General features: G+C 39.5%; 1 protein-coding gene and 1 non-coding gene across 4 annotated transcripts in view; one reads left to right on the forward strand and one right to left on the reverse strand.

Annotated features, from left to right (window-relative positions):
- Positions 1-2,412: 2,412 nt before the first annotated feature.
- On the reverse strand, positions 2,413-2,492 carry Trnal-uag. Its single transcript has one exon. It is a non-coding gene; the product is annotated as a tRNA-Leu (tRNA).
- Positions 2,493-3,397: 905 nt separating this feature from the next.
- LOC124553802 (sorting nexin-13-like) overlaps positions 3,398-19,325 on the forward strand; it is a 419,627-nt gene continuing 403,699 nt past the window's right edge. For 2 of the 3 annotated variants that reach the window (XM_047127777.1, XM_047127778.1), the window contains exon 1: positions 3,398-3,675. In XM_047127777.1, coding sequence (XP_046983733.1) covers positions 3,673-3,675 — 3 coding nt within the window. In that variant the 5' untranslated portion in view covers positions 3,398-3,672. The remainder of the gene's footprint in view (positions 3,676-19,325) is intronic. The other variant, XM_047127779.1, reaches the window with a different exon arrangement.

Raw genomic sequence — 19,325 nt, forward strand, 5'->3', positions numbered from 1 at the left:
TTTAAAAAATAGTGCATTGATAATGGCTAGCCACTAGCCGAAATCTGGATTTGCGTAATAAAACCTGCAACAAGAAAGGACAATTGATTGCTGCGCTCTATCATTTATAAATTTCTTTTCGTGCCTGTCGCGTGAAATTTTTGTGCGCAAATTTAAGCCCTGGAATTAAGTTTTATTTGGAAACTTTTTTGCTACTGAGACTGTATAATTTTTCAGAATGTAAAATTCAGTACTCTGACAGTCTATTTATGTGTACTATTTAAAAGAACCACACAAAATTGTGTGCTTTTGTGTGATAAATATTAAAATGCTGCAGGCTTTGTTTCGTGCAATAAAATAAACTAGAAGCATTTAAACAACACTTAAGTAATGGTAAAAATAAATGTTATATAGAGTAAATTAAAAATTACAAATGATTTTTGCCTTAAATCACGGTTTAAACATAGGGGTCCCATAGACCCCACCTCATAGTATACGTTACAGAAAAGTCACCTGCCGAGTTAAGGGTTAATAATATCAGTAAAAAAATCCGTCAACCTTCAAAACTAAATTTTAACCGTCAAACAGCATGAAATTCCGTCGAATTTGACGGGAAATCCCTAATGTTGGCAACACTGTGGACAAGAGTGACGAAACAGTCACGCTGACAAATGTAATCAACAATGGCTAAACACAGCGCTTCTTGAAGCATTGTTTCAGTTGGCCGAGTGCCGTCTGCTCGCTGTACTGCGAGGCGCAGGAACACCTCAGTACGGTTCTGAATGAGGAACGACTCACGGAAGGCAGCTGATGTAAGTGTGTTCATCGCCCTTCGACATTCTCAGCTCGTTCAGTAAGTGAAAATGTAACTGGTAAGAAATTTGTAGAATATGTATAATGAATTCAGTTACATCCTAATTAGGAGCATTAAGTAACTACACTAATAAGTCTAAAAGTCGACGCGATTACGTTTTAAATTCGCGTGAGTATCCGTAAGAAACGCAAGATTCTTCTCCGTTTGCATGCTCTTCTTAACAAGTCCATAAACGAGCTCTTTTTGTTTTAAGGATTTTTTGCAAACGAGTTAATGAGTCATAGATGTCAGTATGACTAATGAAAAATCCAGTTTTATTTTCTGTAAAATGTTTCTTATTACCAACCAGAACAGCACTCCAGTGTAAAGCTGCACCAGTGTACCAATCTGGTTCGTAGTATAAGAAAATATTTCCCTGATAAAAATCTACGTCCTCTTTTGTGTCTCGACCTATAGGTCCATTTCGAGCCTAGTTTTTAAACCTCCAATGCGTAAGTCCCGATTTTCTGCCAACACAGTGCTTCCACTATTACGTAGTACTGTGTGATTTCCGGATGTACAGTACTGGTAATTTGTTTACCCGAAAAGTTCCGGTTAATCAGCGTGGTCAACTTGACCATAGTAAGTCCATGATGGCAATAATGACACAAAAGAGCGACCTTCCGACGTCTTTCTTGTTGTCCAATACAGTCGCGAATTAAAAAATGGGAAGGCGGAATGACACACCCAGAAACCGCTGTCCATAATCGAAAACGTTGTTTTACTCGTTTTCACGTCATTCTGAGATGGTATTCTCCGCGATCAGTGCCTTGTATTCAAACTTTACAAAAATGTAACGAGTATGAAATTTGCGAGCAATTGCACAGTGACATTTAGTCCAACGCACCAATTCGTTACGTCAAACCTGACCATACTGAACCTTTTCACCCCCCCCACCCCCCCCCCCCCCCCCCCCCCGTCAGGTTGCAAGTGCTACTCTGAGATGAAGAGGTTAGCACAGGAAAGGAATTCGTGGCGGGCCGCATCAAACCAGTCAGTAGACTGATGACAAAAAAAAAAAACTACTTAGTAGTAGTAGTAGTATTCAAAGAACTGTGACTGACGCCCGAACAACAGGGAACTAACATGCATCGAGTTTAAAAAATAGTGCATCTGTAAAATGTTTCTTATTACCAACCAGAACAGCACTCCAGTGTAAAGCTGCACCAGTGTACCAATCTGGTTCGTAGTATAAGAAAATATTTCCCTGATGAAAATCTACGTCCTCTTTTGTGTCTCGACCTATAGGTCCTTTTCGAGCCTAGTTTTTAAACCTCCAATGCGTAAGTCCCGATTTTCTGCCAACACAGTGCTTCCACTATTACGTAGTACTGTGTGATTTCCGGATGTACAGTACTGGTAATTTGTTTACCCGAAAAGTTCCGGTTACTTTTCCCACTTCTCTTATCGTTCCGAATATGATTTTATTCATTTATTTATTTTTGAGGTTTCTAGAACAAGATTTCATGGGAAAGACCTAAAAGAACAAGAAGATCGATTTTCGAGTTTACAGTCCGATGGTTGGGAGGTACAGATTGTAATTACATTGCAGAGTAAACTTTCGTTTGTTTAAAAATTTTTGGCAGCGGTGGGATTCGAACCCACGCCCTTTCGGACTGGTGCCTAAAACCAGCGCCTTAGACCGCTCGGCCACGCTACCTTCGCCCAGGTTGTTAAATTATGAAGCGTGATATTGTTAGGGCTCACTGTTCCTTCACATAAACTATAATTTTACCCGAGAAACGTTTCCGTCTGTGTTTTCGTTCATCTGCGCTTAGCGAGCAGGACCTAAGGACAGTGCTGGTAAGTGTAACACTCAAGAGGTATAATCTTTGCGCAACCGCAATCTGGACAACATTTTATATCTGTGGATTTTCCGTTAATTTTACACACTCAGTGTTGGAAAAATGTTTTAATCTTTGCTATAGTACTTGTTGAAGCCTAATTTTGTTGTAATGGCATCTGCAGAACTATTCCAGAAGGCCTAATTGTTGCGATGTATTTCTACAGGTTCCCAATTTTTATTTTCATTGTGGCAGGACATTTCCAGCTAAAATATTTCAGCTGCACGCACCTTTGCAAGTTGGTTTAATCGTGACATAATTGAGAAAGCAGAAAAAGATTTTGTAGTTACATTATATTTATTTCGTTAATGGGATCTACGTGTTCCGGTATCGTCAGCTCTGAAATTGACTGTGGAGTTTATGAATAACGTGTGAAACTTGTTTCATTCGAGCCCGATGAATGATATTGTAACCGAAACTACAATAAGCAGTTTTTCGAGTATGTCGATTGTAAAAAATAAGCCTTACTTGTTTGCGGACAGTATACATCATTTGCGATTGTGTGTTGTTCGCAATTCCTTAATGCAGCAGATGACGCGGACTGGTGTGGCAGTTTAGCAGTTTACATACTAACATTTACTGTCCATGCATTCGATTATACTTGTCGTCTAATAAAACACATTCCATTTCGTGCACCCAGCTAGAAAGAGTATCCCGAGCAGGTTTAAGGCTTAAATATCTGATGTAAGGTGTGCTCCCCGTTGCCATAGTTACGGCAGCTCTCCTTCTGACAGTGCCACCTAGCGCTGAAATGTCGGAACTAGTCGTAGAGATGCAGTGGCGTATCAGCTGTCAAACGGATGGCCGTCATATGTAAATATTAGGACCAGTTTAACTGTGTTACACTTCACATCATGTGGGTCAACTGAGCATCTGGAGTTGAAACAGAAGAATGGCGCTATCACATGACAGTACGCTGCGGAAGATGGGTGAAATGTGGATTAAAGACTCGGGTCAGCTTCTGTCCAGCGAGTAAAATACTGCATTCCAAGTAACATGGTAAGTTTGTAAAAAAACAAGTACGATTCTTATTATTTAAATAAGATAGCATGCTTGTATAACTAATGTATTACTCGCATAACCTGGTAAAGCTCGCCGGTTGTGCTTATTTTCGTTTGCACTAATTAAAAGCACTCGAACGCTTGTAGAATTTAAATATTTATTTCATGAGCGATGTCGTCTGTCAATCAAAAGGAAAAAAATACACACAACATATTGTGAGATTTGCGTCTTCGTTTACCGCTTCATGTTGCATTTTTCTATCTTTTCCCATAACTGTGTGGAGCTACATTGTTTCAGATGAATGGGTTCATTTGCATTATGTTTAAATGTATTACATTTTATTTTTTCTGAGTACTGTGCACCGTTCTTAAAATTAATTCATTTGTACGACAGTGATTATAAAATTAATAAAGTAAGTGTATAGGATTAAACATCACTGTTTTTCTTGCACCATGAATTTTCAGGTTTGCGATTAAGAATCAACGCTGAAGAAACGGGCGAAAAAGAAGTAAAAATGAGTGAATGATAGTGTGGTCTAGTTAAAATAATTGCGTATCTAGCGCCACTTTTGCTACACATAGCTACATAACGCAAAACTACGTAAATACAGATATGTTTATAGTAACGTTGCAGTGGGTACGATAAATAAAAGACGGGATACTCTAGTGTGTAGAGATGTTTTTAACAGAGTTTATTTTGTACTGCATCAGTTGCAACTACAATAGAAAAGACCTCAGGTTGTTGTCTTCACTGTATAAGTCAATCGTCCATGACAGTCGTTAAGATGACGTAGTAGTTGTGTAGAAATTCTTCAAAAATTAACTTTAATGCCGTAAATATACAGCTAAGTTCGATTCAGTATTAGTAAAAGTCCGATACAATATTTGATATTGCTTCTGTTCAGAAAGCTACAGTCAAGTTGTTTACTGTTGTTTGCAACGCATCACAACATTATATTCATATGTAATCTGTAATTTTATTTCACAAATGAGTGTGGAAATAAAATGTTTCCAGTGTCTGCTGACTGTCATCAGCATTTTCGCAGTTACATGGACCTTGTAACAGTCGAAAACGTTTTTCATTGTTAACATTTTTGCACCAAGAGTGACTAGTGCACATCTTCACTGCTGAGAGAACTTTGTCACACTTTGTGTTATCTGGCTGGATGTTTGACGCTACAACTTACTTAATAACGAAGTTAACCTCTATGTCTTTGTTGTGAAATTCGTCAGCTGGATCCCGTGCAACTTTTTGAACATTCAGTGTTTGTGCCAGTACTTGTATAAAGTATGATTAATAGTTTATTCCTTGTAGCAAGACAATTGTTTTGCTACAAGGTAGATCTAGCTAAGCAGATACTGCCAACTGCTCCATTTGTTTAGTTTGTGGAAAGCAGACAGTTGCAAACTTACCGGTCCACCCAAGCATGACGATTCTGCAACGATGGGTTTTTGATGACTCGTTCGACTTAGACACATTGAGTAATGCCCTATTTTGGTGGAATAGTGGTTTAGACCCTCCACATATTAAAAAAATGAGCAGTGAATCAGAAAACCTCACACACTGTGATGCTTGTAGATGCTGAACTAAAGTGGATTCACTATATTGATATTTCACACAGGGAACTAAAAAAAAAAAAAAAGGCCAGTCAGTTTGAATATTGTCATTTATCCTTCTATTAGTGTAATACGTGATTTTATGGAGTGACTGATGGGGTTTGGTTACTCTAGCGAACTGTGAATATCGTTCACAGAATTGATGACAATGTAAAAAAAACTTTTTTTTTCATCTTGTACGAGCTATGCCTGCAACAAAGATTTAATCATTTTGGATAAAATGAATGGTAATGTACTTCCAGTGCAATATGCATAAATGATTTTCGGAGAGACCCTATATCCCTTAACTTATTTCACAAAAGTTCTACATTACCCCACAGTAGTCTTCAACAAACAGGTGTCACAGAGTTCGTAACACCTTCAAAAGTCGGAGGGACCTTTTAGCATCTGTTCATCACACTATTCAAATGTTTGAAGCTTTATCGGCCATCCGTATGAGAATACCCGCAGTAAGATAAGAGTAACTGAAGCGTATGATAATCACTTTGTCAACACTCAACCAGACTGTCACCATGCAACCCGATCTTGACCTTGGGATATACCACAGATACACAGTGTGTCACCACAGTCTACATTCGAAAAAGATGCACTTGTATGATAACGCACACCATATCATTACATTAAGAGACGAAGCTGGTGTCTGGTATCGGTAGGTTCAGTTGACCCTGAACTCTCGGTCATATTAATGTGCTGATCTGTAGCCTGAACTGTAGATTATATGGAAAGCTTTTGTCAGAGTGAAGGTCAAGTATGAAATATAGGTTGTATTAATAAATTGATCTGTAGCTTAGCCCATTATCCAAGTTTACTCCATATACAATCCACTTTTCAATATAAATAACTAGAAGTGCAATGTAAATTAACAAAAGAGCTGTTGTGCATACTTTACACATGTGAACTATAAAAATAGAAATGAAATCAGATAACATCTTAAGGTGCTGTTCAGTTTATTCTGTATTGTGCGACTGTTTTCTTCCAAGGACCATTATCCATCACCATTGTACACGTCATGGATGAAAGAAAATTTCATGTGTAAAGTATGTTTGGAAATTGTAATAAAAATACAAGCAATACTTAGATTTTTGTTAACAGTTAGGGTTATGTACAGGGTGTTTCACAATTCACGTGACACATGTAGGGAGGTTGCAGAGGGGACTTAAATAAAGTTTTATATAGGAACCCATGTCCGGACCGTGTCACCCATTGACACTACAGAACGTCAGAGTTATAGGTACTGGCACGTGTAAATGTGTGTGTATGTAGGGTGATTTGAAGCACGATGAAGATGGATAAATGTTTCAGTCTGACGTAGGGGTACCTGGTTCAGGAATGAATGAGCAGAAAGTTACAAGCAGAAATCATTCTGATACCTCTGACAGTGGAATACATGTGCTGGTGCTGTTGTTTCTAGGAATGCAATTTGTAGGGGTGGTAGTATGGACCAGTACAAGAAAAAAGTCTTGTAAATATGATCTCTAAAATACATTTATTAATGGTTATCAGTACTACTTCAATAGAGAAGATGTGTTTCACAGTAGTGAAAATGAAGTGCTTGTAGCTCCTCAGATACGCATTTTAGAGCCCATGCTTAATAGACATTTTTTCCTTGTTTTGGTCCATGCTACCACCTCTGAATGTTGTCTACCCTAGAATCTTAGTAACAACAGTACCGTGCAGGAACCCTTACCCCAAATTGATATAGTTATACTTGTCCATTATCCTAGAAAGTTTGTAAAATCATCACAGAATCATCCTGTATATATGTACATGTACATATACAAGCACCTGTAACTGTGACACTCTGCAGCATCATTGGATGACGTTTCTGGGCATGGTTTGCTATGTAAAACCTGATCTACTAAGTCCCCTCTATAACCTCTGGAATTGTTTAACATGAATTGTGAAACACCCTGAATATACATAAAATAGGTGACCAAAAAATATCTATAAATAAAGTTTAGTCATGCAGAAGCAGATATGTGGAACGTCAGTAACAGAAAACAGTCAGAGGAATACATAACCAAAAGAAAGTGGAAAGGATCATAATCAACTGTTGTTATAAAACAATGGTAATTTGTAAGTATTGTCGAATTAGTTAAAATGAATTGGCCCACATGACTAGTATTATTCTTGGAACAAGATGTGAAAATTTCCAATGTGTTTTTGATTTTTCAGTATGAATTGTTCATTCTAAATGGAATTTGGTTCTGTAACATAATATGTAAATACGAGGGTCACTCAAAAAGAAATGCACACATTTTTGTAAAAATACAGTTTGCATTATGCATGTGTGAAAGTTTTACAGTGTGTAGATACATCCTTCTTGTTTTCAAACTTAGTTCAACCTGTTCCTGTGAGTGGTGCCGTCACATCATGTTTTCAAGATGGCCACTACACTTGACGTTCGTCAGAAGCAACGTGCTGTCATAGAATTCCTTTGCTGTGAAAACGAGACAGTGGGAAACATCCACAAGAGCTTGAAAAAGGTGTACGGAGTTGCTACTGTCGATTGCAGTACAGTTAGTCAGTGGGCCAGCAGGTTACGCGATGAAAGCGGGCACGGCAATATTGAGGATTGTCCTCGCAGGGGCAGGCCTCTTACTGCACACACTCCCGACAATGTGCACGGAGTTAACAAATTGGTGACTGCTGACAAACGCATCACAGTGAATGAATTGTCACGCTACGTTGGGATACGGGAAGGAAGTGTTTGCAGAATACTGAAAGTGTTGGCGTTAAAAAAGCTTTGTGCCAGGTGGGTTACCAGGATGTTGACAGTGGCTCACAAAGAAACAAGAAAAACGGTATGCAGCGAACTTTTGGAACAGTACGAGAATGGTGGAGATGAATTTCTTGGAAGAATTGTGACAGGTGATGAAACGTGGCTACATCATTTTTCACCAGGGACGAAGAGGCAATCAATGGGGTGGCATCATGCAAATTCACCCAAGGAAAAAAAATTTCAAAACCACACCTTCTGCTGGAAAAGTTACGGCTATGGTGTTTTTCGATTCCAAAGGAATCTTGCTTGTGGACATCATGCCAAGTGGAACCACCATAAATTCTAATGCATATGTGACGACGCTGAAGACACTTCGAGCTGGACTGAGTCGTGTTCGACCACATCGGTAATAGCAGGGTGTTTTGCTGTTGCACGACAATGCACGGCCACATGTCAGTCAAAAAACCACGGAAGCGATCACAAAACTCGGATGGACAACACTGAACCACCTGCCTTACAGTCCTGACCTGGCTCCATGTGACTATCATCTCTATGGGAAACTAAAAGACTCTCTTGGTGGAACAAGGTTTCAAGATGACTACTCCCTAGTGCACGCTGCCAAAAAGTGGCTCCAACAGGTCGGTCCAGAATTTTAGCATGTGGGTATACAGGCGCTGGTTCCAAGATGGCGTAAGGCAGTTGAGAGGGATGGAAATTCTGTGGAGAAATGAAAATATTGTTCCTAAAGGATGTATCTATACACTGTAAAATTTTCAAACATGTAGAATAAAAGATGGATTTAAAGAAAAATAGTGTGCGTTTCTTATGGAGTGACCCTCGTATTTCTCACTCCCCCTCACCCCTTCTTCCCCCTCTCCCCGATAGGATCCTGTCTCTGCTGTGTATGAAATAATAATACTACTTCCAGTTTTATTTACTGCGTGTTTTCATTTTTTACATGTACAGCAAATTTCGATGGATTGCTTTTGTCATTTGTTGGTGGATATTTTTCTGCTAGTTTGTCCAATGTAATGTTGATTGCAATCTGCAACTGAAACTCCATGCAACTACATTTGCATGATTAAATGTTACGTATAAATGTTACATTTTTGATATTTCTTTGATAAGAAAAAACTAGTATTGCTTGTATGTTACTGTAATTTTGCAATGTGCGTTTCACCTGAAATTTTCCTATATCGACAACATCCATACAGCAGGTGCTGGATAATGGTCACACAACAAAAAATAAATTGAACAACAGCTTAATTTCCACAATTTATAAAAGCTGTGAAACCCAATCAACAAATATGTGTGTGTGTTCGAAATGGTGCAAATGGCTCTGAGCACTATGGGTTTTAACTTCTGAGGTCATCAGTCCCCTAGAAGTTAGAACTACTTAAACCTAAGCAACCTAAGGAGATCACACATATCCATCCCCGAGGCAGGATTCAACTGAACAAGTGCCCATAGCTAAAGTATGCATCTTACATTCCATGTTTACCGACATTATTTTCTTGTTCTGGTGTAAGGAACCTGTCCCCATCACAAACTATCATCTTCACATAGTACACCACCCCCCCCCCCCCCCCCCCCCCACCCTATGCACGTGTCCCATGCATCGATGACTGTAAAATTGAGGTGTATGCTTAAAAATGCCTTCTGCAAGTTGTACGTAGTTCTTGCTACAGACAAGAAATTGATTCATTATTCGTTTTGCAACAATAAACGAACTAATTGATAGCACAGCACAACAGTAACCTTGTAATGGACATTACAGTGGTACAGGCAGTACACTTGTCGTATTTTTTTCCCCTCCTGTAACAACTTACGTCTTCTTCCTTTTCTCCTTTGTTTCCAGAGATTTTTCGTTATTCCCCTATGCTGTTCTTGTCTTTCTGCTGTCCAATGTGCACACATCCGTTTGTTTTCTTTGGGAAGGCCTTGAAACTTTTTACTTTTGCTCTGAACTTTTCTCTTTCTCCTATTTCTTTCTCCATTATTTCCATTTCCGTCAGGTCTGCTGTAACTTCTGTGATCTACCTCAAAATTGTTTTTGGTTTCTGCCAAAGTTCAAAATCTTCTTCTTCTTCTTTTTTTTTTTTTCCTTTTTTTTTCTTCCCCCCCCCCCCCCCCCCCCCCCCCCCCTCCCGCCTTACCTTTTTTGTTGCTGGTAGAATACAACTCTCCTCTTCCTGATTGTGTTTAATATATCTAAAAACAAAGATGTATCTAAAAACACAGATGATGTGACTTACCGAACGAAAGTGCTGGCAGGTCGATAGACACACAAACATACACACGAAATTCAAGTTTTCGCAGCAAACTGTTGCCTCATCAGGAAAGAGGGAAAGACGAAAGGATGTGGGTTTTAAGGGAGAGGGTAAGAAGTCATTCCAATTCCGGGAGCGGAAAGACTTACCTTAGGGGGAAAAAAAGGACAGGTATACACTTGCACACACACTCATATCCATCCGCACATACCGGATGGATATGTGTGTTTGTGTGCGCGCGAGTGTATACCCCTTGCAGATGTATGTGTGTGTGTGTGTGTGTGTGTGTGTGTGTGTGTGTGTGTGTGTGTGTGTGTGTGTGTGTGTGCGCGCACACGAGTGTATATCCCTTCTTTCTCCCTAAGGTAAGTCTTTCCGCTCCCGGGATTGGAATGACTCCTTACCCTTTCCCTTAAAACCCACATCATTTCGTCTTTCCCTCTCCTTCCCTCTTTCCTGATGAGGCAACAGTTTGTTGCGAAAGCTTGAATTTCATGTGTATGTTTGCGTTTGTGTTTGTGTGTCTATCGACCTGCCAGCACTTTCGTTCGGTAAGTCACATCATCTGTGTTTTTAGATATATTTTTCCCACGTGGAATGTTTCCCTCTATTATATAAAAACAAAGATGATGTGACTTACCAAACGAAAGTGCTGTCAGGTCGATAGACACACAAACAAACACAAACATACACACAAAATTCAAGCTTTCACAACCAACGGTTGCTTCATCAGTAAAGAGGGAAGGAGACGGAAAGACGAAAGGATGTGGGTTTTAAGGGAGAGGGTAAGGAGTCATTCCAATCCCGGGAGCGGAAAGACTTACCTTTGGGGGAAAAAAGGACAGGTATACACTTGCGCGCGCACACACACACACAGACACACACACATACATACATTTGTAAAGGCAAAGAGTTTGGGCTATCTGTTATATTCATATCATTGATTGTGTTTAATATTTGTTCTGTTCTTTCATAAACTTCATTATTCCTTCTCAATTTCCATTTCCCATTCTCCTACTTTGATCCTGAGATCTTCTTTTTTATTTCACTCAGTTGTTCGGCTGTATTATTATTTCTTTCTTGATTTTTTTAAAAAAGAATCATAATATTGAGCAACTAGGATCACATTAACAACTTCAGTTCCTCTTTTTCCATTGTTGTTGTTTCCTATTTTTCCAGTATTCCCTCATTTTCTCCCCATGAAGTATCTTCCTTCCTTCTGTCCATGTTGTTCTCGATTTTTTATTTCTTCTGCTTTGAAAGCCTTCCAAATTTACTATTTTATTTTTAAAACCGTTTCTTTCTGCTATTTCTTATTCTTTGATGTTGTTTCCTTCTAGACCTTTCCTTACTTCTGTAATCCATGCTATTGTCGATTTCTTCTTCCAGAATTTTAGGAGTATTTGTTTTGTTAATCTATTTCCATCCATTCAGTAGAGGTGTCCAAAAAAGGTTAATCTTCATTTGGCCATTACTTCAGATATTTTCTCCGTATTTTTGTAGATTTCCTCATTACTTATTATTTTCAAATCTTGTTTTTATTGCACCCATTATTTTTCTAATGATCCTTCTTTCCAGTACCTCTAGTCTGTCCATATTATAGTTCATTGTTAGGCATTCAGATGCATATAAACATTCTGGTAGTACCACTGTTTTTCTAGATATACAATTCTTGTTGTAAATATTTTTGGTCAAACCATATGCTCTTTCCATTTTGTTAATTCTTAGGTCTGTTGCAGATTTTTCTAGTCCATTGTGTTGTGTAGTCTCTCCAAAATATTTAAATTTATTTACTCACTCTGTTTTACCTAACTGTGTTCTGCTATTTTTCCCAGAAGGTTTATCTGAATAACTGCTTCTGTCAGGTTTTCTGAAAGTATTGCAAATCATCCGCAGAAGCTAAGCAGTTTACCTTGATTCCATTTGTTTTCCTTGTCAGAGTTATTGGTTCTTTTTTTATTTAGTTCCGAATTCCAGATCCTTACAATTTTTTCTAGAACACAATTAAACAGTAAAGGTGATAAACCATCGCCTTGTCTAAAACCAGTTTTTATTTCAAATGGCTGAGATACTTCTTCCATAAATTTGACTTTAGATATTTTACTTGTTAGTGTTTCACGAGTTATATTTGCTAATTTTGGTTTAAAACCAAATTATCTAATGATCTTATTATTGTTCCTCTGTCTATACAATCAAATGCTTTCTTGAAATCAATAAATGACACTATTATTGGTTTGCTGGTTAACATTCTATGACGAATTATTGACTTTAAGTTAAAAATTTGTTCTGCATAGGATCTTTCATTTCGAAAACCTCTCTGTTCAGGAGAATTATTGATAATATTCTGTATGCCACTGGCAGAAGTGACACTCCTCTGTAATTATTGACATTTTGTTTGTCTTCCTTTTTATGTAGCGGGTGGGTTAATGCTATTTTCCATTCAACTGGAATCTTTTCAGTTTTCAAAATGTTCTCAAGAAACAGTTGTAGGTCCTTTATGATTTTTGGTTCCGACCACTTCAATAATTCTGCTGCAATGTAGGCTTCACCACTTGCTTTATTATTTTTGAGTGTTTTGATGGCTTCATGAACATCTAACTCTGTTGGTGGGAATTCTTCCTCTAGATTTTGAGATATCACTGGAAATTCTAATTTATCTGTTGAAACTGGACAGTTTAACAGCTTTTCAAAAAATTTTGCTAAAATTTCACAATTTTCTTTGTTATTTAATCCCATTTTGCCATTTTCATCTTTGAAACAAATACTTGGTGCCTGATAGCCTTTAAGTGTGTGTTCCAAAGTTCTAGTATTATTTTTGGTGAAATTTTCTTCTATTTCAATAAGCTGAGAATTTTCAAAGTTTCTTTTGATTTTCCAGATTATTTTTGTTGTTTATTTTCTTTGTTATCTGAATTGTTCAAGGTCTTCCTCTTTTTTCAAACATCTCCATTTTTGAGCTCTTTGTATTTGTGCTTCTTCACACTCGTCATTCCACCGTGTCTTCTTTTTATTCTTGGCCAATCCTAAAGTTTCCTCTACTGCTTGAGCTATTTGCATCTGGAGTTCATGCCAGTCACCTTCTTTACTTGTCTCAATTTCTTTGCTAAATTTTTCTGTATTTTCTTTTGTAATGTTAGCTGTAGTGGTGTTGTATCTGATCACTTTCTTGGTCACCTTTTTTGTTTTGGATGGGAGAAATTTTATTTTAATCATAGAGAGATAATGATCTGAGTCGAATTCCCCATTCCTGACTATTTTAACATTCATAATTTCTGTGATATAGCTTTTAGATTTGGCTATGTGATCCAGTTGGAATTCTCCTAGGTTTGGATTTGGATGTCTCAAAGTTTTAGCTTTTCTTGGTAGTTTGCGGAAATGTGTGGACATGAGTTTTAACAGGAACATTTTACTCATATTGATCAGTCTTTCACCATTTGTGTTTGTTCTTGAGTGTGCTGGATATTCACCTACAATAATCCTAATTTTTTTTCCCTCCCAATTTGTGCAGTGAAGTCAGTAACAAGTACTTTAATGTTCTTTTTAAGTATGATAGAAATTTCAGATTCTAAAAGATCCCAGAATTGATTTACTTTCTCCAGATTTCTTCTGTTGTCTGCATTTATTCTTTCTGAATTCGATCAAAATTCTGTTACGCTGTCTACGATTTCCGTTATTCTCACAGCTGGTTTCCCTTTATAAATTCTATAATGTTGTGTGTCAACTATTCTCATTTAGGAATCGTGCTTCCTGGACTGGTATGATTTTCATATCGTTCTTCTGCAGAAATAATTCTAATTCCTTTTGTTTCCCAAATTTTTAGAAGAGAATTTACATTTAATGTTATAAAGTAGTACTTCCTCTCGAACTGAAACTTGGAAGGCTTTTCAATATATTCCATCTCTTCTTCATCGCAAATGTTGGGACTCCCCAGAACCGTAGGTCCAATTGCATTACATGATGTAATGGTGGATTCCTCATCAGAGTTACCACCTGGAGTAGAGCATCTATTGTGCGAACTTTCCATATTGCGACTTGAAGCCGTAAATTGTAAAGAGTAGGGAATCCGAGGTTATCCCTTAATTCCCAAAGTAAGACCAGGTTGTTAGCCTGGAATATTATTTATTCAGCCACCACTAACATGTGGAACAGACACTGTCGGGGTGCCGCCACTAACATGTGGAACCGTCGTGCCCTCTGTCCATTTTGGCCTCGGACAAGACGCTGCCTCTTCCGCCAACTCCACCGTACCAAAGTCCATCTTCTCCGCCTTCGCTGCCGTTGAGGTCTTCAACGTATCGCTGGCCAGGGGCCCTCACGAGGCACTATCACCCGGGCCAGGTGAACCGAGGTTTTTTAACGAGGTGTTACTCCTCTCCCTCCTCCTTTCTCAACCGGCTTGGGACCGGCTATCGCAGAGTTTATTATTATTATTTGTTGGTGGCGGTAGTGGACAGACACAACACACTGGTGGCCCAAAGTCTTCCAGTTTCTGCGAGTTACGAAGTATGGAGTCCAGTCGTCAAATGATTTACAGACAGTAGCCTTATTTTTGAGCGCACATATTTATTTGGTTGATTTAAATGGTGGTGGTGGTGGGGGGGGGGGGGCAGGGTGTGGGTGGAACAAATCTTCCTTGGGAGAGGAGTGGTGCAGAAGCAGAATGTGTTGTAACAAATGTGTACCACCAGCTTGGGTAACTTACGAGGGTCACTCCAAAAGAAATGCACATTATTTTTGTAAAAATACAGTTTTCATTCTGCGCGTGTGAAAGTTTTACAGTGTGTAGATACATCTTTCTCACTTGTTTTCAAACTTCGTACAACCTGTTCCCGTGAGTGGTGCCGTCACAATATGTCTTCAATATGGCTGATACACTTGACGTTCATCAGAAGCAACGTGCTGCCATAGAATTCCTGTGCTGTGAAAATGAGACAGTGGGAAACATCCACAAGAGGTTGGAAAAGGTGTACGGAGATGCTGCCGTCGATCGCAGTACAGTTAGTCGGTGGGCGAGCAGGGTACGAGACGAAAGCGGGCACGGCAATATTGAGCATTGTCCTCGCAGCGGCAGACCTTGTACTGCACACACTCCAGACAATGTGCAGGGAGTTAACGAATTGGTGATTGCTGACAGACACATCACAGTGAACGAATTGTCACGCTACGTTGGGATACGGGAAGGAAGTGTTTGCAGAATACTGAAAGTGTTTGCGTTAAAACAGGTTTGTGCCAGGTAGGTTTCCAGGATGTTGACAGTGGTTCACAAAGAAACAAGGGAAACGGCATGCAGCGAACTTATGGAACAGTACGAGAATGGTGGAGATGAATTTCTTGAAAGAATTGTGACAGGTGATGAAACAGGGCTCCATCATTTTTCACCAGAGACGAAGAGGCAACCAATGGAGTGACATCATGCAAATTCAACCAAGAAAAATAAATTCAGAACAACACCTTCTGCTGGAAAAGTTACGGCTACGGTGTTTTTGGATTCTGAAGGACTCTTGCTTGTGGACATCATGCCAAGTGGAACCACCATAAATTGTGACGCATATGTGACGACACTGAAGGAACTTTGAGCTCGACTGAGTCGTGTTCGACCACATCGGCAAAACCGGGATGTTTTGCTGTCGGATGTCAATGCACGGCCACGTGTCAGTCAAAAAACCGTGGAAGGGATCACAAAACTCGGATGGACAACACTGAAACACCTGCCTTACAGTCCTGACCTGGCTCCGGTGTGACTATCATCTCTTTGGGAAACTGGAAGACTTTATTCGTGGAACAAGGTTTGAAGATGACTACTCCCTTGTGCAGGCTGCCACACAGTGGCTCCAACAGGTCGGTCCAGAATTGTACTGTGCGGGTATACAGGCGCCTGTTCCAAGATGGCGTAAGGCAGTTGAGAGGGATGGAAATTATGTGGAGAAATGAAAATATTGTTCCTAAATGATGTATCTGCACACTGTAAAACTTTCACACATGTAGAATAAAAGATGGATTTTAAAAAAATAATGTGCATTTCTTTTGGAGTGACCCTCGTACTTCTCTGTGAAAGATGTTGTGAGTATAGTGTCACCACCCTCTAAAGAAAAGTTACTAGAAATAAGCATTATCAATAGTCTCATTGACTCATTAGATTGTAGTTGAATACAACATTTATAAGAACTAAATATCATTATTATGAAAAGGAAAGTTGCTAGTCATGATATAGCAGAGATGCCGAGTTGCCGAATGGGCACGACAAGCGACGAGATGTCTGTCCGCACGAATGGCCGCCGACAAACTGTGGACGAGAAATGAGGTGGATGACCCTGTTGCTGCTAAACGTGACGTCCTTCACTTCAGTGGCTGCTTCACAGACTGTGCCACAGGATCCTTCACACTAACACCAGCTTTTCTGAATTGTACATGTGGGAACTTCCCTGCAACACATCCTACATTTGCATAACCCCACTAATCTTAATCTTACGTCATTTTAGACACGGCAGTATTAAAAGAAAATTGTTTCGGGTTCTGAAATTTAGTTTGGCACTAATAATTATGGAACGGAATGTGGTTGGAAGCGTGGGGGTAGACCTAGCTAACATTTGATTACACTGAAGGGTAATAGTCTCAGAAATGTTGGGAACCACTGCTCTGATATACACATCAGTTACACAGAATCTACATTAATGAGTACAAATATTCCCATATATTGCACTATTGAGTAATGAGCTGTTCTTTGTGTTTGTTTAGAGATTTCATGAGATTGCCCTCCACGGGGTGGGTGCACGCAACGACTGTGGTTATATTGGGTTAGATAGAGCAGCAATCAGTCGTAGAATTAAGTTGCTTTAATATGACATTTATAGTCACAACGCAGATCAGATTTCGACCTGTGTCAGGTCATTATCAATGCAGTGCGGAATTGCAGCAGTTGTTCGTGCTCGAGTGAATGCTTACACAGTTCGACCATTACCGAGTAATGATAATGGTACTCGGTAATGGTTGAACTGTGTAAGCATTCACTGGAGCACAAACAACTGCTGCAATTCCGCACTGCATTGATAATGACCTGACACAGGTCGAAATCTGATTTGCGTTGTGACTATAAATGTCATATTAAAGCAACTTAATTCTACGACCGATTGCTGCTCTATCTAACCCAATTTGAAGATTTTCTGCCTGATGTCCTCTTGCAACTGATTAGAGACTTCTGCATTAGAATGTAAAACTCCATTCTGAACTGTAGTGCGGGACACACAATCTATATGGAAATTAATTCTATTATTGTTACTAACCACAAGTGTCATTAGCAATTATATATCTTGGCACGTAAGTGCAAGAATCCCTAGACTGTCTGAGGAGGCTTTTGTGAGTTGTTTGGTTACCAACTTTTCACAATGTTCTTATTGTATGCTTCTGTATAGTGGGTACAAGGGGCAGTCAAATGAAAATGAGACAGGTGGAAAAAATAGGTAAACTGTTTATTATTATTTCAAAAGTAATGACCGTAACTATTAATATGTTTATCCACTGTGAGACAAGACAGTCAATGCCCACGGAAAAACGTTTGCAGTTGCCTGTGGTACTGTGATTGTACCCGGGCGCACATCTCTCTGCCCAAAACAATTTGATGGCCTGCCAGCTGACAAGACTGTTTAGACTGTGCTGCAAAAAGTTTGCTCGAAGCCCTTACCCCTTACAAATCGTCCGTGCAGTCACGATTTCTGTCTGAGTACTTACCTTGTTTTTAGTGCCCTGGAGAAAGACATTTGTGGCTGTCAGTTTGCCTCGAACAAAGAGATGCACTGCTGCGTACATTGTGGTTCTGTAGACTATTGCAAACATTTTTCCACAAAGGTATTGACCGTCTTGTGTCACAGTGGAATAAATGTAGATTGACGGAAAGGGATCCCGACACCACAAAAAAGTAATTAGAGCAGAGTAATGAAACTTCGGGAATACATTTATCTGGGTAACATATTTAAGTGATTAATGTTCCAAGAACGCAGTTTAAGCGTGAGAAGAGCCGTTGCAAATGTGTAAATGACGGTACTTTAATAACTGGTGTAGCCATCAGTGCTGAATGCAAATGTGTTGTACAAGTGCCGAATGTCAGTTTTCGGTACGCAGTTCCGTGCCTGTTGCACTTGGTTGGTCAATACAGGAACTGTTGATGCTGGTTGTGGGTGACACAGGAATTGTGGTCCAGTGATGTCCCATATTTGCCTGACTGGAGATAGTCTGGTAATGGAGCAGGCAGAGGCAATGTGTCGACGGTCTGTTGAGTGTGTTGGGTTACAACAGTCGTATGAGGGTGGAAAACAGCCTCTGGGATGCTGTTAACGAATGGCATCATAGTAGCTCAAAATACCTGTTTTGACGTACAAACTTGCAGTCAGGGTGCAGGGGATAACCGTGAAAATGCTCCTGCTGGCATACAAAATTGCACCCGGCACCGTAACTCCAGGTGTAGCTCCAGCGTGTTTAGCACACAGACGTGTCAGTTGCAGACCCTTGACTGACCTCCCCCGAACCAACACACGGCCATTACTGGCATTGAGGTTGAACTGGCTTTCAGCAGAAAACACAACAGATGTAAATTCTGCCCTCCAACAAACTCTCGTTCAACGCTACTGAAGTTGCAAATGGCGGTGTGTTGGGGTCAGTGGAATGCACACTACAGGTATAATATCCCTTGACCCGTACTACCAGGTGGAAGAGACTGATTGATTCAATGACCTTCCTATTGTTATTAGTTTAAAGTCAATATACCGGGTGATCAAAAAGTCAGTATAAATTTGAGAACTTAATAAACCACGGAAAAATGTAAATAGAGAGGTAAAAATTGACACACATGCTTGGAATTACAAGGGGTTTTATTAGGGAAAAAAAAAAATAAAGTCCACAAAATGTCTGACAGATGGCGCTGGACAGCAAAACGTCAGTGACTGCGCGTGACAATTGTGTATAAAAGGAGCTGTAATGAGAGAGAGAATCAGATGCGCCAGCAGTTGCAGCATGTTGACGTTACCCGAAAAGGCACTTTTAGTGAAG

The sequence above is a fragment of the Schistocerca americana genome, chromosome 11, assembly GCF_021461395.2.
Source record: "Schistocerca americana isolate TAMUIC-IGC-003095 chromosome 11, iqSchAmer2.1, whole genome shotgun sequence".
Lineage (NCBI taxonomy): Eukaryota > Metazoa > Arthropoda > Insecta > Orthoptera > Acrididae > Schistocerca > Schistocerca americana.